The following is a 25,651-nucleotide window of genomic DNA, read 5'->3' as shown; positions in this document are numbered from 1 at the left end:
ATGTACCCTTCAAGATTTTAATTTGAAATTATCATCAAAATACCCAGAACTATTATTACAGCATCAATGAACAGTCTGTGGCATTTTAGTTGTTTTGCTTAGGAGTGTAGTCTTTTGTTCCACAAGTTGTTTTCCATTTACTGTTCCTTACAAAAACCTCTTCAATATGCTGTTTTTCAGAATATGTTTTTAATCAAAAAGTACACGTAGATGTTTTATGATAAGGCAAGAGGAAAGACTGGCCACACCTTAAGGAAAATGCTCTAATTCTACAGCTTACTTGTTTCCTTGCTTAGAAAATCTTGTTGGCTTTCAAAATATTCGACACCATTCAAATTTGCCTTTTGCTTTGAAAAGGATGCAAAACACTAAATCCCTTCTCCAAAACCGAATGCTTGTAATGTTATGAAAAGGGAGAACAGATGGTAGCATAAAGCTTAAGGGGAAAGTATAGCACTTTAATTCAAATTGTTTGACAGAGCTAAAGACAGCCACTTAGTTACCAATTGCTTAAGTTATTTATGCTCCTTTGTGTAAAAGAAGAAAACAGGGAAATTAAAATGTTTCGTAAATTCAGAGAGAAAAGGATAAGATAAGGCAAAATGGTAGTTTATTTGATTATGCTGTTCACTAAAAGTAATGCCCAAAATGAGATTGATCTTACTAAGCAGCCTTACAGAATCATTAGAATAATTGAAAACTAACTGTATAATAAGTTATTGTATAATTTTGGTTTCACAGTGGGCAAGCTTACCCTGTTACAATATGATAGCCTACTAGGAAAATACTCAGAGCTTCACAACTTGGAACCTTTTGGTGTTTTCCTTCCACTTTTAACTAAATTAGTTTTGCACTTCCTCAGGATTTAGATTGTGATTCAGAGCATTAACTTATCCCCATGCTGCTTTGATTGAACAGCAAAACATCCATTACCAATTCCATATCCAAAGTGACGTTTCCATACAGACTGCCTGCTGTTTCATTCACATCCACAAGGCAGTCCAAAATGACTTTACTTCTTTTTACAACTTGCAAGGAGTTAATGGACTGTGCTGGCCCCCTGCCAAAACTTTTAAGAAACTTTATTAATGTGTTATGAGTCTGGGACACCGTAGTGCAGGATTTTATTGGTTGCTCATTTTAATGAATAAAAATATGTATGCACAATTAAAAACAGGTTTTCAAGCAATTGCCTTCTAGTAAATGTTAAGTCTTTGACGATGATATTTCTAATGTTTGCTAATGACAGTTGTGTATATTTCTTCTCATAATGCAAAACTTTGCCCTGCAAGGATATTAAATTTGTGTTGTGCATGTTCCTTTCCACTTTTGGCCCTGAGACTACCCCTTTCTCATTCAGAAAAAGAAGTATGGAAAGCTTCTGATTGGACTTGACCATAAAAGACTGTGAAGATTACATCGCTGTGGGGATGTAGTCAGTCTGTACACAGTATAACATATAATAACATAATGTAAATAGCTTCAAAACTAATGCCAAAAGTCAGTTACTGGTAGGCTAGCTGTCTGAAGTGATTAAAGCGTTATTCTGCAAACATCTCAACAGGCAATGGTTCCTCTTACACATCTTTAAAATTTAGAATTCACTCAAAGAGTGACATAGATAAGACTAGGTAATACTCTTAAAGGATTCTAATGCCTGGGAACAAGAATAGAGATGGTCCATTGCGTAAAGATATGTGAGCACTTCTTAAAAAGAAGGCTGTTTCATTACCTTTCCTTCCATCATTAAAAAATAAAAGTGATCACCTTGAGTCTTTACTCATTAAAAAAATCCCAATTTCCAGTCTCTGGATGCTTTGTTCTAAAACCTATAAATACTATCAAGGAAAAAAATCTCATAGATTAAATGAAAATAACTATAGGAAATACTGAAAGAAACGTGGAAGCGAAATTCAGTGGGGGATGGAATAAAGAGTTAGTAGCAAAGCAGAAACTTTAACTAGAAATGCCTCAGTGTGTTTAGTTTTTTATATTAGCACATGTTGACAACTGTTGAGTTGTCATAAAAGTTTCCATTCTGCTGTGAGGCCTCTCATTTGGACTTGAAAATTTCAAAGCTTAGTCGCTTAGAATGCAGTCATGCTTTGCGTGTAATTTAAGCAAAGAAGATGACAATGACTTGCATGTGTAAGGGGACTCATGAAGGACAGTCCTTGGTATCAAAAGAGAATGATCTTGTGATTTTTGTTTACACTATTTTCCCTTGAAAAATACCTTGAGGTAGAAAAGACTATATGCTGGGGACACTTACTGAAGAATGCCACAGTGATTATTTTTGGTTTGTGGGTGATGGGCACAGTACTTTTGTAGGAACAGTGCTTCAGTTCAGAATCCCAGGGGTAGTTCAGCCTAACTTCCTCCTCTCTTTAACTTCTCATACAGTAATTGTCTATTATGGGCAGGCCTGACACAACTGAGGTTGGCCATGAGCATATGTAGTTAGTGAACAATGCTCTCAAGGAGATGCTTCATTTGGTAGATCACCTCCAAATAAAGATTTGGACTCTGGAATATATTATTTTCTGTATAAAAGGGAAATGCTAATAGAGATTCTGTTTGCAAAATAAAGAGTTTTGGTTTAATTTTGCACATCGATAGGTATGCATGTGCTGCATGAGTATCAGTACAGCATGAATCTTGCTTCTTTCTATGTTTATATAAAGCCTTCAATGCATGAGTATTTGAGACATTAAGTTCACATGATGCTGGACTTTAAGAAAGGATTACAAAAAGTGAAATGTATATTGCTCAGAGAGCTAAGAAATAAAACATATTGACAACACTGATTGTGGCACCTTGACTTTCAAGTGTCTGTCTATACAACTTTCTTTTTGCGTATAGCTTTTGTGCTGGATGTGTAGAATAAACAAATAATAAGGTGATGCAAAAAAACAACTTATCTTGTGATAACTTTTGCCCCCTCATATTTTAGAGTGAAGTACAAAATTCAGTGTTCTCTTCCAGCAGGTTTTTATGGAATTTAGCTATAAATCCCAGCCATCCGCTAAGGAATGCAAAGCAAGTGGAGGTATTATTCATGACACATAAAACCAAAACATCTTTAGTAGTGCTCCTGATGAGGAAATACTCTAAGTTTTCTTGTCTCAAAAATTTTCAACAAAAGGAAGATCACGCAGGAGTAAGTGTAAATAATAAAATACATCTTAATCCTTTTCTCCTTTGAATACTTCAGCAACCTATATACCAGCAACCTGTATACAGTGAAAATGTGACCCGGTTGGTAGAGCCTTTCTAAATACACGAGCGAAACTGCTAAGATACTGCTAAGATACAAGGATGTTTCCTACAGCATTAAAAGTAGAACATGACTATAATGGAATACTTTTTTAGCACTGTAAATGGAATTTCACAGTCATTTTAAAGCTGGAATAGGTAAAATTTGTTTACTTTGGATTTAGTAAAACTGTTTGCCAGTAGCATACAGAACCCAGGGACTGGAGATGCACTCTCATTTTCTTATTGTTTATAGCATGAAGGTGCTGAATTACATTCAATATCATCTTTATCCCAGGCCTCTGGTGGTATCAGGATGGTCAGATAAAGTGAGACCCTGGAATATGAGCTGGAAAAAGCTGTTGTATGTCTGGGTTTTGTCTCTCATAAATGAACAGAATTGTATTCTTGAGCACTTTCAATATTTCTTTCAGTCCAGGGGAAGTTTTGGGATTCTCAGTAATCAAAGTACTCAGTGCTTCCATAGAGGAAAATGGCTTTTTTTTTTTTTTTTTTTTTTTTTTTTTTTTTTTTTTTTTATGTTTTGACTAAAAATGTAATGTTAGCTCAGTGAGAATGAGAAATGAGGAACAGGTAGATATTTATTTTGAAAATATATATGTGTGTTTTAAAGGAAGAAGAGTGGCAGGATATTTACAGAATAAAGTGTCATCTGTTGTCATCTGTAGAGGCTGAAAGCAGCAGATAAGATAGAGAAAATGGCATGATTTTTTGAAGATATCTCCTTGCATAACTGACTGGCAAACATAGTCCCTTGCTAGTTTTGTCTCTCTCTCTCTCTCTTTTTTTTTTTTTTTTTTTTGTTGAGAGCAGTTTAGAGATGCACTTATTAAATATTAATAGAAAATATGCTCTTTGGAACCTTAACCCCAGATCACTGGAACCTTACAAGGACATCAGTATTACACAGCTGTGTGGCTTCGACCCTGATTACTAATTAAACAGAGGTGAAAGTAGCTTAATTCAGAAGCATGTTGAGTGGACATAACTATCAAAGTGAATGTCCTCTCTATCTAGCGGTACAAAAATTTCTCAATAGAGTCTAAAGGATTAGAAATGAAATGTAGGTATATGAATAGTTGGCTAGGGTTGCTACAGAGCCTTCTGATGCAACATGGCCGTGGGCAATAAGAATTTCACGGATCAGTTGTGTAGCATTTTCACAAAAAGCTCTTATTCAGATGTTAGTGTGTAATGATAGCTGATAGGGAGGCTTAGGACCGTAAAGAGATAAGGGCAGCACCCACACGACAAGCTTTGTATTCACTTAGTGTCTGTAAGTGTGATTCTTCTAGTAATGGAATATTTCTTTCTGGTGTGGACATTTCCTGTTTTATTTTTTTTATTCCAAATGATGCTAAAATGCCTGTAGAGTTTTATTTTATAATGAAAATTCAGTGAAAACATCATGATGCATTCAAGTGTCATCTGTCATTATCCAAACCACCAGAACCTTGTGAAACTGCCCAGCAAGCAATAGGAAATCAGTGAAATGCCTTTGCTATGGTTGTGCACAGTTATGGTCAAAGCAGAGTACAAGGCATGAGGAATCTCTCAATTTACATTAATCTTGACATTGGATACAATCAAAGAACATTCTTCTGTCTATTATACAGGCCTGGGACAGAATAGGTAAGGTTTTCTAATTCTGCGCAAGTGTGGTGTACCTTGATTAGGAGGTCCACCTCAAATAAAATAGAGACTGTCACAGGAAAGGCTTGAGATGTTTGGGAGGGTTTTGTACATTTTGCTGGTTGCTTGGAAAAGACAGGGATTTTCTTTAAAAATTGTCAAATGCAATCAGTGTGAAGGAGGGATAAAGCATCTGGGGCTTTGCTGGTGCTTTGTGCCTGAGCACAGAGTAGCTGTGTTTTGCAAATGTCCCAACGTGTGTGCTCTTGGCTCAGGGGAAGCATATGATGACTTGTGCATAATTTAAAACAATAAAGTCAGCTTCCCTTCAGGAAATCCCTCCTCCCCCCATTTTTCCCCAGTGATGGGATGTGAGGAGCAGTCAGCCTGTCTTCTAGCCCGCTGCTGTACACAGTGTACCGGTGAGCCTGGTGTGACTGACTGGTGCTGCCAGGTCCCACTCTTGTCTGGAAAAACAGCTCCTTGCCTCAGTCAACACAATCTGATGGGTTTAGAACCAGTTTTGGCTTTTGCCCTTCACTCAGGAAGACATTAGATCGACGACATTTCGGGATAACTGTTTGGCAGCCATTTTAGATACTGCCTGTGCTGAGGGCTCTCTGGCTGCCAAAATTTGCAGACACTCTGTGCCAAAACACTCTTGGCAGTAGAGATAAACTTTGCAGAGATACACAGTCCAGAAATATCTTATAATTGCAAAGCACAGGGGGCAGAATGTTTTTACAATACAGCTGTGCTAATGTAAACATTTAATTTGGCAGCCCTCTCCACCCACTTTTCAATTAACCGGGTTTATGCAGATACTTTAGGTCTGCAATAAACTTTATTGCTGCTTCTCTTAGAGTACAGTTTATGAAACACAGATTTGAAGTATTTTGGGGGCTTTCTATCCATTTAGCCAGGCACATTGAAAATGTTAGGCTGTTGTAAAGGGAAGTGTCAATTCCTGTTTTAAAATGCCTTAGCTCTGGCTTCACTAAAGTATTTGCTTTAAAAGTATATGTTAATTGGGGCTTGTCTCCTTAGCTTTTTCCCAAAGCAAGTAACAGAATATTAATGGAAAGAAATGAAATCACTTAAAGAGCTACAAAAGGACGTTTGTGCTGGTGGTGATCATTAGAAAAGACAAATCTTCCTGGTGTTGCAAAATGGTGCTATGGAGAATAGCTCTGAACAGCAGTCTTTACAACTATAATTGCAATGATTGTGTGATAGCTGCAGTAATTGTACTCATAGAGTAAAAGTAAAATAATTGTACTCATAGCGTAAAAGTAAAATAATTTCCAATCACAAGCATTATTCAGCTTTAGGTGGCAAAAGCAGGGAAAGAGCCTTTCCTGAAAATTCCAGAATGCTGGAGGTTTCAGTATTTTATAATGAGATCAGTTAGTTGGTTTTGTGAAATTGGTAAATGTTTTATAATACAAAACGGCGCATTAGATAAAATCTTTCCACTGACTATCAAAGAAATTCTAGTAACTCTCTAATAACTTTTGCATTTTGCAGGAATGAAAACTGTGACTTTGAAAGGCCAAAAGGTGGAGGCCTTCCTCAGTCCCTCCCCACTTCTGTGAGGGATCAGACCATTTCAGAGGGGCTGTCCCTGGTCTGGAGGGCTCTGTATTCAGGAGCTAGGCAACACAGAGTAAGCACAGTCACAGAATCAAAATAGCATGTTCTCTAAGGGTGCCAGACTTCAGGATTCAAAAGATGCCTTCAGTTTGGACAAATTGAGGAGCAAGACTCGTTGTTTGTTGGTTGCTTTTTTGTTTTGAAAGTATGTTGAGGCTTCAGTTATGAAACGTGTACGGGCAGCTGAGAAGAAACTGTCTTGTCTACTTTAACTTGGGCATTTGTATTTCCAGGCCAAGCCACTTATTGCTGATAATTATGCAGTAGCAGCAGCAGAATGAAGGCTTTTGATAGTCTCACAGCAGTATTGATGATGGTCTCTGCCCCACAGAGCATTCATCTTTGGTTTCCCTGTGTGTGGGGCCAGGATGTGTGAGGCAGTGGGATGACTGGTTACAGACAGCAAAGTGCCTTTATGGATAACGTGCAGAAACCTGTTGAGGGCTGGTTGAAGTATTTTTGCTTTAAACTTCAAATGAGGAAAGGGAAGGTATGTAAGTAGACACAAAAGTGATGAGAATGAGGGCATCATTTACCGGAAAGTTCTAAAATGGGTGTGTTACGGCCCAAAAAAACTCAGTGAAATTGACTATATAGTTTTTGTATTGGATTCCAGAAAGTTTGTTGTAAATGTGACTGGAAGGCCATCAGAAAGGCACAGAATTCAATATAAGCACAAACAGGACAGACAGCTGAGGATAAAGTCACTCTAGGACAGAAGGTCATCAACAGCAGATGCTAAACACTTAACAGCATAAGCCAGGACATAGTTGTAAGGATAATTCCATCTCTGTTGAGCTATAAAGATTAGCTGTGAAGAAAGGAATATAGTTTATGTATGGGATCCCATACAATTGTTTACTGCAGGAATTCAAAACAATTTATTGTCCTGAATGATCATAAAACATTTTCTTACACTCCTATTGTAGGAAGTGATCATTGCTTTAAATTTATAGTCATCTTACTTTCTATCAATCAATCAATCAATCAATCAATTTTGCTGATAAATTGGAATTACCTGTTTTTCTCAAGTGCTCTCGCATTTATTAGGAACACAGTGGTTCAGCATTGTTGCTGTGATTAGAATATAATTACAGAACAGAACAGAGAGGTTTTGGGAGTAGTATGAAACTTTTTAATGGAATTTGGCCTTTTCATGAACAGTAATAATTCAGTTTGGTGGCAAAGGACTATGATTAGTAGTATCTCTGTTTTATTTGGCCATGGGAGTCTGTGAGAATGCTGATCATGGCCCAAAGGCAGAATCAACATTTTAAAAAATTATGCATTGGTAATTCATTTGTGTTAAAATAACATGTAATCAAGATAGTAAAAGCCTGGCCACAGGAATGAAACATGTGAAAGGCAGTGCGAAATACATTCTACACCTACAAAGAGATTGTTTATCAGTCATCTTCAAAAACAGTATCTTAATGGATTATTGGTAAATAAAGGTCTGTATAAATACAATCCCCCCTGTTGCCTCCCTTCCCAAGGCTTTACCAAACCATGGGTGATATTTGGGGACAAAATAGCCCTTTTATTTTTTCTCTGTGAAAAAGGCTCATAAACAGCTGGGGTTGGCACAAGGTGATTTGTACCACTCTAGCAGGGAGCCAGACCTTCTTGGATAGCGGGACCACATGCCACACTCTGTCGTGTTCCCTTTGAAATTTGTGGTCCGTTGTAAGTGCAAGAAACCTTGACTAATGGAGGAAACGTCTGTAGGATTTCTCCCTCTGCACATGTTGGCAATGTTCCCACCTCTTGCTTTGAGGCAATGAGCACCACTGCTACCCTGTCCCAGGTTGCAAAAGCCAGCAGGAATCTGCAGAGCACAGGGCTGGAAGTGTCCTACTCAATTCTGTGCCCAGGGTGGTACCCACAGAAAAGCCCAAAACAACCTCCCTTTGTTCAGGTGTTTGGGAGTATGCAAAACCAAAGCCATTTTCTCAGCCTGGGTTTGAAGCTGAATGTTTGCATAATGTTTGGGCAAATGCTGGACGTGAAATAATACTGCTCAGCCGATACGGCAGGGATTTAAAAGAAACTGTTTCAAAGTGATTAAAGCAGTGTGCCACAACAGACAGTCAGCAGCCAATGCATCCTGAGGGTACTTGAAAGCTTGGATCCTCACGAGTGGGGGTTGGGGGCAAAACAGGGACATGTGTGGAGGGGATCCCATGCTCTAGCAGTGTCCTAGAGGATTCTTTAGAAATACGCTGAAAGCTTATTCTCATACAGTGGCAGCAAAATTTTACCCTGCCACCCATAGATGGTAGTAATAGTGCTATGTCAGTTCTTTAGAAAACACATAAACAAGGGAAAATGAAGTATTCCTCTGTAAAGCAGAAAAGAGTTTAAGTAGATTAGGCTTAGGTATAGCACTTCAGTTTATCAAGCATTTAGTGTTTAGGATGCACAATCCAGCCGTATGTGACTTGCCAACTATCTGGGCTTCCCCCACTGTTTCTGGTTTGGCAACAGCATGTTTTTTCACCCTGTTACAATGATGACTGCCAAGGAGACATGGCCAGCTTTCTGCTTCCTGTCTTCATCTTTGTTCTGGCCTGGCCTGCATTCTTCTTGCCAAGTTTGCAGATGCCTGCCAAAAGCTTATACAAAAAGGTCAAACAACTAAGGCTTGAAATCACCTATGCCAACATTTATATTTCCCTTCTATTCTTCTGTATTCGGCTAAATGGAAAGCACAGAGCACATAGCTGAGACAGGCATACAGAGAAATTTTTGCAAAAGAGAGTATAGATTATAGTTCTACAAAGTGCTCATGGAGGCAGGGAGCCCTGAACCTTTCTTAAGATCCCTCTTGTAGAATTCCAAGTGCTAAAGATACAAAAACCTTTTGGGTTTTGTGAATTTATGGTTTTGGTTTTGTGAATTTATGTCTCTCCCCTTCCTCACCCAACTTGGTTTTGGTTACTCTTGCTGTTTTGCTATATTTAGGAGTCAAGTTCCTTTGGAATTTAGTACTACAGATGTATGCAGTTGGATCAACAGCTACATTAACCCTATTGTAACCACTAAGAAAATTAGGCTTTCTGTAATATTTATAATTGGAAGAGTCTAATAATAAGTTTGTAGCTGAACAGAAGCTATACTTAATCAAAATAAATCTGAAAACTCCTGAACTGCATGGTTTTATATATTTTTTCCAGAATAAAATTAGTTTTCCTGATTGTGGTTAAGCCTCTCCTCACCTTGTGAGACAGAAACAGAAAAACATATCTACCACTTCTGTTCCTCTAATGTTTCTTACCATGATAATGATATTTGTCTATTGCTTTAAACTCCAGGTTTTAAACTAAACACTAAGTAGCCTTAAATGCAAAATGACTGCTGACCACGGGTTTTAAAATTACATAGTTGTAGGGTAAGATTTTTGTTCAGCTGATTCATCAAAGCCCAGGTTGCAAAGCACAGCTTACTATTTCAATCAGACTTCAAAGGAAACTGCTCACTTATCATCCTCTCAGCCTCTCCTCTACCCTACACACCCTTAAGGAGAAGGTGTTTCTTTAAAGTAATGATGGGAAGCAAAGTAAAACAACACATAAAGGATACCTACAGCAACAGGCCTTTCATAATAAGCAGCGTTGGATTGTCTCTCATTCAGATGAGCAAGGAACCTGTACAACTCTTACTGGTTTGACATTGTTTAACTAACAGTCTTTTCCTGAACACCACAAAAATTGCAGGGTTGAAAAATATTCCAGGGCATATGGTGGTAGCACAAGGAAGGCAGAGAAACCATGCAAAGAGAAGATAGTGAAAAGAATGCATTCATACAAGTGGTTACAAGTTATCTCAGAGTAAATCTTTAACCATTTAACAATACAGTAAATCTTTAAGAATAAAGTATGCCTAAAGTTAATTATAGACCTAGATCTTGGGTAAATGGAGCTGCCAGTATCTTTAATCGGGTAACTGTGCCCTTTCTAGGGTCAAATATTGCTTGTGGACAGCTGCACATGTGCAAAAATATATCAGTATTCTGTCACTCTCCCCTACTAATCTCATGGAAAGATGCAGTCCAGAGAGTTTAGCTTGTTCTGCCTTAAAATAAATGCACTTCTTTTTTCATGCTTTATAACTTAATAACTGTTATTTTTTTGACCTGTGATTTTTTAAAATGTGTGTTTAGTACAGTGTTTGGTTTTTTGTTTTTTTTTTTGTTTTGTTTGTTTGTTTGTTTGTTTGTTTTGGGGGGTATTTTTGGTAATGCTGTAAGACACTGATTACATTTTTTCTATCTGCAGCTTATTAAAATAGACTTATGCTAATACATTTTTGAAGGCAGTTATCCTTTTGGTGTGGATACATGCCTTTGCTGAGAGAACCTCATGTGATTGACTGTATTCTGCTTGAACTTAATGTTGGGCTGTGCTGAGTTGCTTGAAATGGTGTAGGTGAGAACTCTGCAAAGATATGTCCACTTGCTGTAACTGAGCCAAGTGCTATATGAAAAACACTGTAGATTTTCAAGCTTAACAGTCTTCCTAGGATGATGTTTTCTAGGCTGTCTCCTATATATAGTCATATACTGTCTAACAATATGTGGTAACCTCGAGACTAAACTTGATATAAAACTTTACTTTTATTCTTACTGTCATGGCTATCTGCCTTCATGGGCTGTTTCCATCTCCTGAATGCTTACATCATGCTGTTATCAACAGCTATGCGTATGGAAGTGATTTCATTGTTCATTTGATTAAAACAGAAGAAAGGGCCCATACAATATTGCTAATGTTTCCTGGGGGGACACAGGGCTTTAGGCTTAGAGCAGACAAACTGACTTGATCTGGAATGTGCTTTAATGTTGTTACACAGATCTAATTTTAGAAATTGTGTATGTAGGAAGACTAATGCCAGAATCACTTTAGAAAAACTGGGCAAACAGTGTGCTGGTCTATGCTTGGTTTCTGGGGACTGCTTTGCTGCTGGCAGAGTGCTTCTGTTACCAACTTTGATGTTGCATTTCTCTACTGCAGGTATGTCATACACCATAGTTCTCCTTCCACATGTGGAAGTGAATGTGGGCCAGAATGTTGAACAGAACAGCATCATATGAAAAATGTCTATTGATATGGTGCAGCTTCACGCTTTTGCAAGAGGTGGGGGAGGGGGGGAAGAAATCTGGGAGGATTGCTGACCAGCAGACTTAACTGTGCTGCTGTTCTGTGTCCTGAGATCAGTGCCATTTTTTGTTTGTTTGTTTTAGTTTGGTTTGGTTTTTTTTTTTTGTTTGTTTTTTACAAGTGTGATGTGTGACTTATAAGTGGGTCTTCTTCAATGCTTGCCTGTCAGTCACACCCTCTGGGTGGAGAAACACAGCCCTAGGCCAAGGTGAATTTCATGTGAGAATTGTATTTTCTCATGTTCTTACCATTACTGATATCATACTGCTGTCCTGAAAATGCTCTTTTGTTGTTCATGATTCACTTTAAGTGGACATTAAGGGATACAATTGTTATTCAGAGGTACAAGAGCTCCCAGAACACTGCTTGAAAGAATAAAGGCATTTTGGGGCTTTGGAGATTTCCTTAAGACAACAGCTCGTAAGTGTAAAATTTAATGTCAAACTAACCAATTGGTCTGCATATCAACAGAAATTCTTGCAACTACATGGAAGCCTGAACTGAGGCTGATGTGAATGAAGTCTAGACTTGGCATTGCACACTTTTCTGAAATCATTTTAAACTGCTCAAGCAGCACAGACTACTTGACTTTACACTGCTCTGGAGTTGGTAACAACCACACCAAAAGAAGGCTGGGCTGAAAAAGGGAGCTATAATAATGTTCTCATTTCAGAATCACACAAGGTGTGTGGTGTATTTGCGTGGAGCAGGGAGAGATAGGCAGAAGGGGGGAAGGTAAAACAAAATCTGAGTTTACAAGTTTCCATTAGAGTATTGTCATATGCTTGAAATCAGTCATAAAAAGGTCTGCCATAATTTCAGTGCATACAGCTGAGCTATTGTGCAGTACATTGTGTCTCACCTAACTCCTTCAAGTCAGATGTTTTTAACCCATTTTTTCAGTAAAACGAAGCTGCCAAGGAGCTTGAATACATATAAGGTATTAAACTGAATCTTGAACCTGCTATATGGGTGCACAAGAGCGAAAATATGTAGTATTGTTCACAGAAGAAGGGCAGTGCAAGTATGAAGTGGCTATTTTTGCTCTAAAGTTTTTTGAAAAATCTTGAATATTTCTGTAAGGAATGCTATTGTGAAAGTGCTGTTGTTCACATTTATTTCTGTTCTTTCAGTAGTGCACAAGAGAGTCAACATGTTTAACCCATTAGACTTCCCCCTTCTCAAAGCCCAAAACTATATAAGTAAGATAAGCCTGCATCTATATGTATTTATAATTTCTGCACATGCACATGTATATGCAGAGGTACATAAATATGAATAGTTATTAAAATGGAAAGTTCTATTTGGACTGAATTTTATTTTATATATTTAGTTAGTAGAAAGTTGTTTTTTAAGTATTAAAGGGTCTTCAGTAAGAATCTGAAACTGCAGTTATAGTAGACATGTTGAATATCCAAGATTATTCATTCTGGCTTCATATGTTGGAGCTGTTTAGTGGTACGGCTCCTTTTGTTTTATACACAGACTGAAATTTGAGTTTCTGATATATTTTCAATAAATGTGTACAAGGTTTTTTAACTCCAAAGGCTTTTTTTATAGCTGCAGACCAAACCAGTCTTGATACCTTTCTCAAGGTCCTGCTGTGACAGAGTAATAGTAAGAAAATAAGCTTTAGAAACAGTGGATGGTTAAATAGTATTCAAGACACAGACAAATTACCAGGTGCAGCAAGAATTTGAGTCAGGGTTTTTGTTCTCCCTCATCCTCCTCCCTGACTCCCCCCTTAATTAACACTCAATTTTTAGTCATGCAAAAAACCCCCACCAACTAGTAAGCAATAAAAATTAAAATCTTGGAATTTGTATCCATGCATCTGTTTTTTAGATAAAAAGTAGTATCCTTTTTTCAAGTATATAGTACCACTAGGTACTGCAAGGACATGTGCCAGTTTTTGTAAAGAAAACAAAATTGGAAGGGCAAAATCAAATTCTGCTGTATACTGAGTGGACAGGCATATTTTAAAATCAATACTGCAGCTGGTATTGAACCTATCAGGCACAATAGTTCCTGTCAGGGGATTTCACCTACATAGATGATTAGAAAGTTAGGAAAATTAGAAATCAGAGAACTTAAAAGAAGTGACGTGTAATATCCAGTGAAAATTATAGAGTTTCAAAACAGATGCTGCCTTGTGATATTAGCCACAAAACTACAGAGTTAAGTTGGGCCCGCACAAAATAGTATGATCAAATAGGATTTAATACTTTTTAAATAGCTTTTAACCAATATGACTGCAACAGCAGTACTGTTGCTAGTAGGGAGATGAGGAACTGTGGGAAAAATGTTCTTGAAAATTGATCTGTTTTAAACTTGAAAGTCATGGTTTACATGGTTTAAACCAATATTTTTTTTTCTTTTTAACTTTTATGCTTTAAAAATAATTCTTTGCATTTATTTGCAGAACATTGCTGCCCAAACCCCAAACTGAGTAGCTCATACAGCATACAGCTCTACATTTTAAGTTCTCCTGGGGCATAGCATATGACTAAGTATTTCTAATTTTTATCTATTGTAAAATGTTGAAGTAGAGAGAAAACTAATTCGTAGGTCATAATGTTTTTATCACTATCACTTCAGTACTTTCTCATCATTTGTTATGAACTTATGTATAAACATGGTGCCTGTGAGCACACGTACAATTACAATCAAACTTTGAACAATTAGCACAAAAAGCTATGATTTTTCTCAGCCAGTTATTGTATATTACCCACTTAGTGCCCATTAATAGATTTAATCTTTCTTTTGTCATGGTTAGTTTGTTTAAATTTTTTGTGTGTGTGTGTGTGTGAATACGGATAGGCAAAGTGGTGCATATTTCGTCTATGAACTTTTAGATTACAGCAGATGAAATTAAACCCACTTTATAAAGAACGTGTATATACTTCCATTTGAGTTGTTGTTTTCACAAAGATCTCTGATAAAAAAAATGTGTTACTTGCGGATCCACAGAACTATGGCGCTCCTTATACCCCATGTGTCTTAGAAGTAAGTTAAGTAGCGTACGATTGTACATTTCTGAATGGCTTGGGGAATTTGTCTTTTCTTACTGTATGATTTAGTGGAGAATGTAATGCATTTGGAAGAAAAAAAAAATGCAGATCTGTCCTACAGTATTTGCTGAACTATGCTTTTTTTTGTTCTTTGAAACTGTAATTTACCATAAAGTGCCTCATTCAAAACTTGCTGGAACAACTTTTCATTGATTTTAATGGCCTTTGTCTGTGGCTCGTGTTAACAACACTGATTTTTTCTTAGTCCTGTCATCATTATACCTGGCCTAAGAATATTGTCTTATGTAGTGGAAATGTGAGTTTTATCTCCCTGTACTCTTTTTGCTTTACTGCTCCACAGTTCAACAGAAAATGAAATCCTAATTGCATGGGACTCACTGGTAAAATCTACATTGGCTTCCCTGAAACCAGAATCCATGCAGCAGGCTTAGATTGGATGTCGGGAAGAATTTCATCACAGAAACGGTCATTAGAAACTGGAATGAGCTGCACAGAGAGGTGATGGAGTCACCATCCCTGCAGGTGTTTAAGAAAGGACTGGATCTGTCTCTAAGTGCCATGGTCTAGCTAACAAGGTGGAATTTGATCATAGGTTGGACTCAATAATCTCAGAGGTCTATTCCAACCTAATTGATTCTGTGATTCTGTAAAGATCTGTCTTGGTTTGAAAGACAGGTATCTACTAGGGAGGGGCGGGGCCTCTCTAGGAATGGGGAATTCCAATCCCTTCCCTCCAAGTTATTATAATTTAGAAGATTAAAGAGGCTTTTCAGACAGGGCTATGGGGAAAGGAATAACAGTTCTTTACTAGTAAATATAACAAGGCAAACAAACAACAACTACAGCATTTATGATAAACAGAACCAGGAACCTCGAGGGGCTTTGTCTCACAAAGTTTGATCCCTTGGGACCCCGAGAGCACCAAGCTGGAACGGTGGAAACTCCCGGGCTGGTGGCTGGAACGGTGAGGGTCCCCAGCAGGCAAACGGGGAATGTCCCGGCAGGAAAAGGAGGGGTGTGTCCTGGCAAAGTGAGCAGTGCTGAAGAAGTTGTGACAGCTGGGCAGGTCTGGCCCAGCTCCAGCAGGGCAGCCGAAGGGGGTTCCAAATTCCTGGGCACACTTGCAGATGATGGATGATGGTAGAATTCTCAGGATTGGACCCTCTGTTAACAGTGGCCTCCTCACGCAGCAAGCAGCTGCCCGACCATCCTCTCCGATGCCAAGAGCAGGAAGGGAACTCTCAGCTTCCCCCAGCCCTGTCCTTTTCCCTCCCCCAAACTTCGTGTGATTGTCTCCCTCCCAGCCACATCTTTTTGTGTTAGTCAAGTCCCTCTAAGTATCAACACTTTGTTTCCTAGTAACTTATGGGGAAAAATTCTTTAAGACAAAAAAGGAACAAATCTAACCCCCAACAAGATCTCAGTACATTGTATATACATCAGGGTCAATTCTGTCTTAAAGAACAGAATAAAGTGGACAGTTATTATTTAGCTGAAGGTATATACAAGGAAATTCCTATTATTTGCTTGTAAATATGAAGTTTTAAATTAATATTGTCTATCATATAATTTCTTCCTTCCCTAAATATCACAACAAATTTTCCACTGTGTTCTACATTTTGCTTTTGATTTTCTGAAGAATCAGTAAATAAGCCTTTATGAAACATAATGTAAAAGGTCTTCTTGGTTTCCAAAACCAACTTCTGAATATTTCTGACTATAGTAGTATCCACAGCAGCCTCCAGATGGAGAAAATTAAGCATTCATATCTCATCTCTTCCTACTGAATCCAGCAACTTTTGGAAAGAAATGTCATTCTTTCACATTCATCCACATGTGGCTTGATACCTATGTAAATCTCTTCTAAATGTACATGTCAAAAAAGAGCTCAGCTAATATTATGAGGTATAGGAAATATTTGTTTCAGGCCATGAAAAAATGTAACCCTTTTCTTAATTCAAAAGTATGCGTGTGTGCGGTTGTGCGTGTGTAAGTGCTTCAAGGTTCTTGAATTTATTTCAACTGTATAAAAACTGAATTTACTCACAGACCTCCACTTCTTAACTAGGGCAGTTTAAAAACTAAACAAGGATTGAGTCAGTTATTTAATTTAAATGAGATTACAAATCAGAAACACATTATGTAATGTTATTTAATTACCATTTTTTATCCACCTAATTAAAATGCTCTGAAGGAAAGTTAACAGTCTTGACAATTGCCTGTTGGTGATTTGGCAGAGGCAGATCTGCTGATAAAAAGGGAGGTGAAGCAGGGAGCCTGCCATGACCCGTTGGGCTCTGGCCTCAGCCCATCACGCTCCATCTCACTGTCAGCCCACATGGCACTGGCATTGCCGGGATGAACCCAGGTGTGGGGCTGCTCCTCCAGTGGCAGAGACAGTGCATTTCACCCAGATATGTTGGCCATAGGAGAGCTTTTCTGGGGTGGGAGGGCATGGGGGCATGTGGTGAAATGGGTCAGCTGATGGCTTAGTAGCTCTTGCTGTGTCCCCAGTCCAAAGCAAAAAATTTTAAACTAAAATGAAAACTGATCCCAGCCTCTGCTGACTATCCTCAGCAGAAGCATGTCCATGGCCTGAGCCCTGAAGGCTTTGTGAAGTGATATGCCTGCTTGGGCTAAAGCCTAGGTACCAGCACCAACAGACACCTTAGCTTTCTGGGGTGAGCAGTCAGTTCCATTCTCTGCTGCCTTTTCCAGGTAGGTGAACGTTAGATAGCAGCACTCTTTTGATGTAAAGAGCTTATGACAATGTTACAGGTACTGGTGCAACACATGGGTGCTGATGAAACCTAGCTGTAAAGGATCACCACATCCAGCCCTCAGGGTAGCTCGTGGTAGCTCCTGTTGCACTGGTCTCCTGAGAGGTCCCAACCATGCCTCCTGGGTACCTTCTCTATGCTGCTCATTTACCACCAGTTGTATGAATATGAAGCACAATAAAAGCATATATAGGACTAGCCCTTTATATAGTTACCCAGTGGAATAGCAGAGCTGGTTTGTGAATACAGAGACAGGTGTTGCACCGTAAGGGTTGCAGAACAACATTTTTAAAAGAAGTCACTGATTCAGTTTTGTGGATGTTTCCAGTCTGGGTGTCATTAGCACATATTGCTAGCAAGTATATACTGTTGGGAAAAGATGCAAGGGCAAACATGTCTCTCCCATAGTGAAGGCCTACCTTTTTTTTTTTTTTTTTTTTTTTTTTTTTTTTTTTTTTTTTTTAATGGTGCTCCTTCCTCCTTTGTGGTATGTGCTTCATACCATATCTCTTTAGAGACATATAGTCATGGAATCCTTTAGGTTGAAAAAGACCTTTAAAATCTTGAATTCCAGCTATAATCCTAACATTGCCAAGCCCACCACTAAACAAAGTCCCTAACTGTCACATCTGTAGGTCTGTGAAGTCTGTGAAATACCTCTATGGAAAGTGATTTCCTGACTTCCCTGGGCAGCTGATTCCAATGGCTGGCTATCTTCTGGTGAAGAATTTTTTTCTAGTGTCACATCTAAACCTCCTTTGATGCAACTTGAGGCTGTTTCCTCTTGTTTTATCATTTGGTACTTGGGAGAAGAGACTGACCCCACCTGGTTACAACCTCCTGTCAACCTCCTGTAGAGGGCAATAATGTTCAGCCTCCTTTTCTCCAAGCTAAGCAACGCCAGCTCCCTCAGAAGTTCTCACAGGACTTGTGCTCTACCAAAAAAATGGGTGGCGGTGGACATTTTAACAGAGGACATCAGAGAGCTAAAATTTTCTGGAGAAGTATTTGAATAGGGTGTAGTGATCTATGAAAATGTGAAAAATAAATCCCCCCTCAAACTAACATACTTATGAGAACACGGGCAACACTAGCATTTCTATGTTTATAGCAGCCTTCCAGTGAATACTATCCACTTTTCAGTGGATAATGCATTAAACCAATTAGCTTGTTTATACCATAAATTAGCTGTCCTATCACCAGGTTTGTTGTGAATAATGCTATTAAAATGGTACAACTATTCTCTATTGTTAGATAGAGAGACTACACAGACTACACAGAGAAAGACTACACAAAGAAAGACACTGCTTTTACAAAATGAAATTGTTACAAATATTTGGGAAGTCTGTCAAACAAATCAGTTGGTTTGTCAAGGCAGAATAGTATAGGCAGTAAAAGGTAGTTATGTAGTAAAATTAGGGTAATAATAAGTAAAGGTAATGATTTAAAGTACAGGGATGAAATTATTTTTATATATATATTTAATGGATTTTTGTTGTTCATATTATTTTCTTTGGAGAAGAGGAAATTTATGGTTAAATTTCCTTACTTTTCTTTGCTATGGGTATTCTGAGAGTCTTTGAGAGAGCAAGAACTGATTAGGCAGGGTCTTAGTGGGAGACATCCCCAGTTACCACACTACCCATATCTACCATACTATGGTAAACCGTGATCCTGTGATTTTCAGGGATACAACCATACAACCAGTGATGTCAGATGACAAAGTCTTGACAGTCTGAAAGGTAGTTGTGATTCTTGTTCATGAAAGTGACTCTGTCAACTGGCTGTATATGAATGTGAAAGTTTGAGCAACATCATATATGGTTTGATGATGGCCACATCTCTGTAGTCCCTTGTCCTTCATACCAAAATCAGAGACTGTCAAAGAGCAAGGAGGTATTTACCTGTTGGTGAATGATTAAATTAGTGTCTGTCTGCTGAAATCAGCTGAGGCTGATCAAAAGCTGTCCTCATAGCCGGTGGCAAATAGAAATGTGTTCACTGAAACCACTGAGAGAATTTATTTTGTTAGTGCGTTGCCTGTGGACAATCTACTTATTTCCCTAAGACATGTCTCTAGAAAGTATTTTTGTATTTTAACAGAATCTGCTGCTACTTGTTTTCAATGCCTTTGATATAATGCTCTAAAAGAGAGCCTTAAAGACAAAATTTCTTGTATAGGATGGCGCATAAGGATGGTAGCAACTTGCTTTTTAGAGAGAGTATCTTGTCAGCTGAAAAGTGAAAGGTTAGGCTATTGAGATGAGCAATTCTAAATATCCTTCAGGAAGCTGGTGAAAACAATGTTACTTGCTTGGCTTTGCTGGCATGGGTGTCTTTCCTGCTTGCCGAGGAAAGGAGGAGAGCAAAAGAAGAGAGCTATATGCCATCCTTTGCTATATGGCAAACCAGCTTATGTTTATGTTCCTCTGCCTTATGAAACCAAGATTTTTCCTAGCGTACCACAGGGAAAATAGAAGCTTAATTTTCTCACTTCAAGCAGGCCTCAGCAGTCATCTGGCTGCGCTCACAGGTGCTCATTGCGATCAATCCCCTGGAAATGAAAACATAGGAAAAAAATCAAGTGTAAAATATATGTCAGCTTCTTGACTCATCCTTTCATACAGTATCCTAGAAGCAAGAGCAATTTGATATAGACTTCGAATATCTTGGATATAGCCATGCTAAATATTGACAAGTTATACATAAAGTGCATCAGGGTTACATGACCTGTTAAAAGTAAAGTCTGGCTTGAACCTCTTTCATATAAACAGTTCATCATGACAGAATATATTATAAAAGATAAGTTGTATAAGTCAGCACCAAAAAGAGCAGAGCACATGTGTTACTGTAGCTGTGAAGTGCACATGAAAGACATTTTGTGGATATGGTATGTGTAGGCGACCTTTTGCCCCTGATCAACAACTACAACGAAACAAAGAGAACTTACAGTTGGGAGCTACCTAAATGAAAATTATGAAAATTTCAGTTTCTTTGCATAAACATGATGAGGCTTTATTTGTTTCTTGTTGTGTATCTTTTCATCCAGCTTCTAGCTCATGAAGTTGCTTGGGGTTTGGGTTTTCTTTTAGTGGTTTAATTTTTTTTTTAAAAAATTTATTTATTTATGCATTTATTTATTTATTTGTGCATTTATTGATTGATTGATTGATTGATTGATTGTGTAACAGTTATTTGCTGGGACAATTGAATGTAAATCCAGCTAGACAGACAATGAGTTTGGTTTATGTCTTTCTCCATCACTCTGGAAGAAAGGGCTCATGTTGTTAATTAGTGATCTTGTACAGATGAGGACAAAGAAAGATTTAAATTATTTTAACATGTCTTTTTCTTTTTTAGCTTCTGCAGCTTCCCAAAAATGCCTCTTACTCCCTCTTTTAGAACATCATTGCTCCAATGTATCTGTTCATTCAGTGTTCTTCTTATATGAAGTTATTAATATAATTTAATCCTATAATGGCTGTGATTCTTTTGTATTTTGCAAAACTATTTGCATCCAATTAAAACAGAAGAATGCTTTTATAATTACTGACATTTGTAAGAGAATTGGATCATCACAGCCCATCTCAAGTCTGTGTCTTTTACCTTGAGGATCAGATGCTGTGTTTTAAGTGCACAGTTCCATACCCTGATGCACTCATACAAAATAAAATCCTTTGATTTTTCCACTGCATTTAGTGAAGGCTGAGATAAGTTCCTTCTCATGTTCTACTTCAGTAATCCTTTGCTTTCCAAAATCTTGTTGAGATCTCTGAAAACAGAGACTGAGAATGAATATATAAGAGCCATGATTATGGACTAGTTAACAAAACCCAAAGTGAAGTCTGACTGGAATATTATAATACATAGCCAACTTCTTATCCCAATAATAATAATAATAATAATAATAATAATAATAATAATAATAATAATAATAATAATAACAACTAAATTTCATATTATAATAAAAATTGTTTAAACTGCCATTAATCTTTAAATCCTGAATCAAGAAACTAGAAAAGCAAATTGCTGTGCAAGATCTAAAAAAATTACTTCACTTTGTGCTTATTTTTTGTGGATTTTAACAGGGAAATATCAAATATCTGTGATCCTGAAACTATGTTGTTCAAACTGTATTTGATTTATCTACTACCAAATTGACACTTCATTTTGCCACACATCTGCAATAGTTTTACACTTGGACCATTACTGTGTAAAATTAATTCTCTCTAATAATCTGAATTTAAATAGTAGTATGTTTGACTTACAGAATCAAAGATTGTCTAGTAGAAGAACATCTAATTCACACAGGAAAAGGGACAGTTCTCCACAAATTGGTCCATATGTGGAGAAACAATAGATTTTTAGCATTTCTTGTAGCTGATTAAGTTTTCAAATTATCTTGATGAATTCTTTTAAGGGAAGTATCATATCACGTGAAGAACCAGACATACTGAATGGCTGCATACTGTGCTGCACAATAGGACTCCTAAGAGCACCCAGGTGCCAGACCATAGTAAGTTCAGCTCATAGCCTTGCCATTCATATTTCCTGCCCAAGGCTGAAGAAGATAGATGAAATTTCCCGGAAATTCCATATTCAGTGTGCATTTTATTGTGTACAATTGTGGCTTAATTCAGTATTGGAAAAGTTAGGTTTTTTAACACCATTGGAACTGAGTTTCACATGTGCTGTGGAATTCCAGTACACAGGTAGCTACCCAGATGTATGTATCTTGGGATAACTGCCATTCAGATCAGCTTAGTAGAACCTGAGCTGTGAAAAGGATTTCCATCTCAGTTAACGTCTTCTGTAGAATCAAGCTGGTGTTAACTTAAAGTGTTTGAGAGACATATGAGTCAAGCTTTGTTTATGAAGATGCATAACAGGTGGTAACAGATTTTAATGAACTCCTTGTAGCAGGTAAAGGGAATCTCTCATTCTAAGCTGAGGACTACATTAGCTATAAGAAGAAGTAATGGTAATTGAAGGAAAAATATTTATTGAAGGGAAAATATTTTTTGATAAAACCTTTTCTTCTTTTCTCCCTCCCTCTCTCTCTCTCTCTCTCTCTCTTTTTTTTTTTTTTTTTTTTTTTTTTTTTTTTTTTTTTTTTCCTTCCCTTTAATTTGGGCACTGCAAGCAGCAACACATTCAACAGCTCTGCATTCATCTGGAATTCATTTAGTGGTAGCAGTTTCTATGGTGCTATGATGCAAGATTTTGGTAGTCTTATGCTATTAATAACACCACTACATTTAGGAAAATCAGTATTTTTTATTCAGACTCTAAACCAGCTCCATTTTAGATGCCCATATGTGGAAAAAATAGTGGTGCTTCATTTATTTTCTTCCTCTCTGCATTTTTTATTTTTTATATATTTGTTAATTTCTTTCAGTGGAGCAGGGTTTTGTTATATTATTGATGTGGGAATACAGAGAAAAGTAGATATTTTAAAAGAAATTGTTTTTATGAACAAGGATATAATTTATTATTTGTAGTATTAATTTAAAGTTACATTCTCCTCTTGATTCAGTTGGTGCATGCATAATGAAAAGAACACAATTTGAAGGCTACAGTGTTTGAGTTTTGTCAGTTTTTACATTACATAATCTTAATTTCACAAAAGCGGTTCTCACAGGCTAGGAACACAAAGACCATATTGTATTGAAACAGTGTCATATCCTCATTGCAGTCATGAGTCTGTGGAAGCAATGTAGGACTTTGTCCTTTAAGGAAAGACTAAAGCAATAAGCCTCATCACTGCAAGCACTACTAGTTACCTGATCCAGTGTGTCTTTCTGGTCATTGCCTGAGAAGAAATTACCTCTGCTCATTATCCAATATTATATTTGGGGGATGGAGGGAAAGGGAATGAAAAGGTACCCTTATAAATGTGTTTACAACTTGAGTATTTAACTGAGTGACTCCTCTTGTCCTATTCAGTGATCTCCAAGTTCCACTTATTAGGATCATCACATCTTTCACAAAGTTTCTACATCTCCATAGAATAGGTTACAGACAGTGTGTTTGTTAGATAATGCTTCAGATAGAAAGTCAGGGAAATAGTCTTCAAAGAATAAAGTAAAGTATTAGTTTAATAGTTATTAGAATGTATTAGAAGATTGTAAGATACTTGCAAAACAAATTGTTAAAACATTTCTTTCATTTCTTTATAGATTCTGGACAACCAGGAAGTCCAAGCCACAATGATCCTGCCAAGAATCCTCCAGGTAAATATAAGTTTGAGAATATGTGCATCTAACATAGTTTGAGAACAATGGTACTACTGATAATAGCTAAAGAGAGTGTAATTGGTCAGCAACTATCTTGCACTGGTAAATAAATATAATCAGGAAAAACTGTGGTACTTCAGTTGCTCTAGACTGACAGTGCCTTAATTGCAGTTTCACCAGCATTCATTTAATCTAAGGAGTTTTTCTTTCATCTCATGGATTTTAGAATTTTTTAAGTGGGGATGGGTAGCAGAGTAAGGAAACAAGATCCCAAAAAACTTTATTTTTATAAAAGTCTTCCAATGCTACCATTTTTCTTTCATCTCAGAGAAAAGACAATTGACCTATGTCTAAACTCTGTGACTGAGCTACCAGTTTTTTACTTTTCATATGTGCTTTAAAAACTACAAATGTGTTAATTTGAAATTATTTTTTTGGTATCAGCTCAGAGCAGTCTTTGAACATGTTAATATGTCATGGCTAGTGACACCTGACATTCCTTCAAGAGAGTTGTTAGTGTAAATGGTCCTTTCAAAGATACTTTTAAAATAAAAATACAAGAGAAAATCAAACCCAGGCTTTGCCATTCCAGTGTGTTTAGACAGAAGGTTCCTTGAATTTTCATGAAGTCATCATTCTAATCAATTGGGCTGCGCTAGTATATCTTGTAAAACTTTGTCATCATATGAATTTTATCAGAGTAAGACAAACAACTGTGACAAACACACTGTCACTTCTTAATGGCCAAGGAGTGACTCCACCCACCATTATCACATTGTATTTTCTCATTTTAGCCCTTAGAAGATGTGTGTATGTGCAACTAACTCAGTTTGATCTTCTAAATCCAAAATGAACCATATTCTGACCAGGACATATTTTTCTGTTGCTGAGATGTTAACATATATTTGGATATTTTCTGGCTGTCTTACAACACTAGAATAAACCGTCTGCGTTGTGGTTGTACAGTTTTTCAGTATGAATATGATCAAAGTATTCTCTGTTTGTGAAATATGTCATGTGTATTGCGTGTGAATATCCAAAAATGGGAAAACCATCAAAGATCTTTATACAAAAAGCCATATTCATGTAATATAAACCCCAGATACTTATACTTGAAGATAGCAGATATATTTTAGAGATAAAAGGACAGAAAAATTCAAATAACATCATTCTGAGCTCTAATGCAAATGATTTTTTTTTTCTTCAAGGGATGATGCAGACTTACCAGTTTTGATTGGAGACTGTGATGCTGTTTCTTTTAAATCTGTGTTAAGGACATTGAGAGTGAAATTTCATTTTTCTTTTAAATACATTAAATGCCATACATTATATAGATTAGTGGCTTTAAAAGCCAAAGGAGCAAATCTACTAATAAAATAAATATGAAAAGTTTCACTATGGATAATTACAGTTTTTGAAACTTAGACCATTTAGCTGTAGAGATTTTGCTTTTAGAATACCTCTGTGAGTGCAAGAAAAGCTGAATGCATACCTTACCACTTGTAATTTTGAAGGATTCTTTGTAGCTTCTGCATTTGAGAAGCTGAAGACAGGGTCAACTGTCCTTCAACAGGTTTTAAAACACTGGTTTTGAAGTACAATTTAACATTTGGAATAGAAAGGTAAAAGTACGTATTTTACTAGTGAGGCTCACACCCTATAATGAGTCCAGTTTCTCCAGTCTTCAGCCTTAACTCCAGTAATGAATAATTTTGTTCCCGGTAACAGAGACATGGAGAGGCAGCAGACAAGCTGTATAGGCTTTCTTGTGGGCAGACTTGTGGATCGAGATGTAACATTTGACAAACTCCACTGTCTCAGAAGGTGGAGGGACATAGAAAGCAGATAAATCTGTTACTGATTTCATCATGACACTTTCTGCTTAA

General features: G+C 37.3%; 1 protein-coding gene across 12 annotated transcripts in view; it reads left to right on the top strand.

Annotated features, from left to right (window-relative positions):
- Nucleotides 1-25,651, top strand: part of NFIB (nuclear factor I B) — a 148,379-nt gene that overhangs the window by 52,603 nt on the left and 70,125 nt on the right. For all 12 annotated transcript variants that reach the window (XM_058423988.1, XM_040089351.2, XM_040089361.2 and 9 more), the window contains one exon: nt 23,709-23,762. Coding sequence is in view for 11 of the 12 variants with exons in the window: in XM_040089351.2 (XP_039945285.1) it covers nt 23,709-23,762 (54 nt within the window). In the remaining variant the exon portion in view is untranslated. The remainder of the gene's footprint in view (nt 1-23,708; nt 23,763-25,651) is intronic.

The sequence above is a fragment of the Hirundo rustica genome, chromosome Z (genome assembly GCF_015227805.2).
Source record: "Hirundo rustica isolate bHirRus1 chromosome Z, bHirRus1.pri.v3, whole genome shotgun sequence".
Classification (NCBI taxonomy): domain Eukaryota; kingdom Metazoa; phylum Chordata; class Aves; order Passeriformes; family Hirundinidae; genus Hirundo; species Hirundo rustica.
This window is presented reverse-complemented; position numbering and strand designations above follow the sequence as displayed.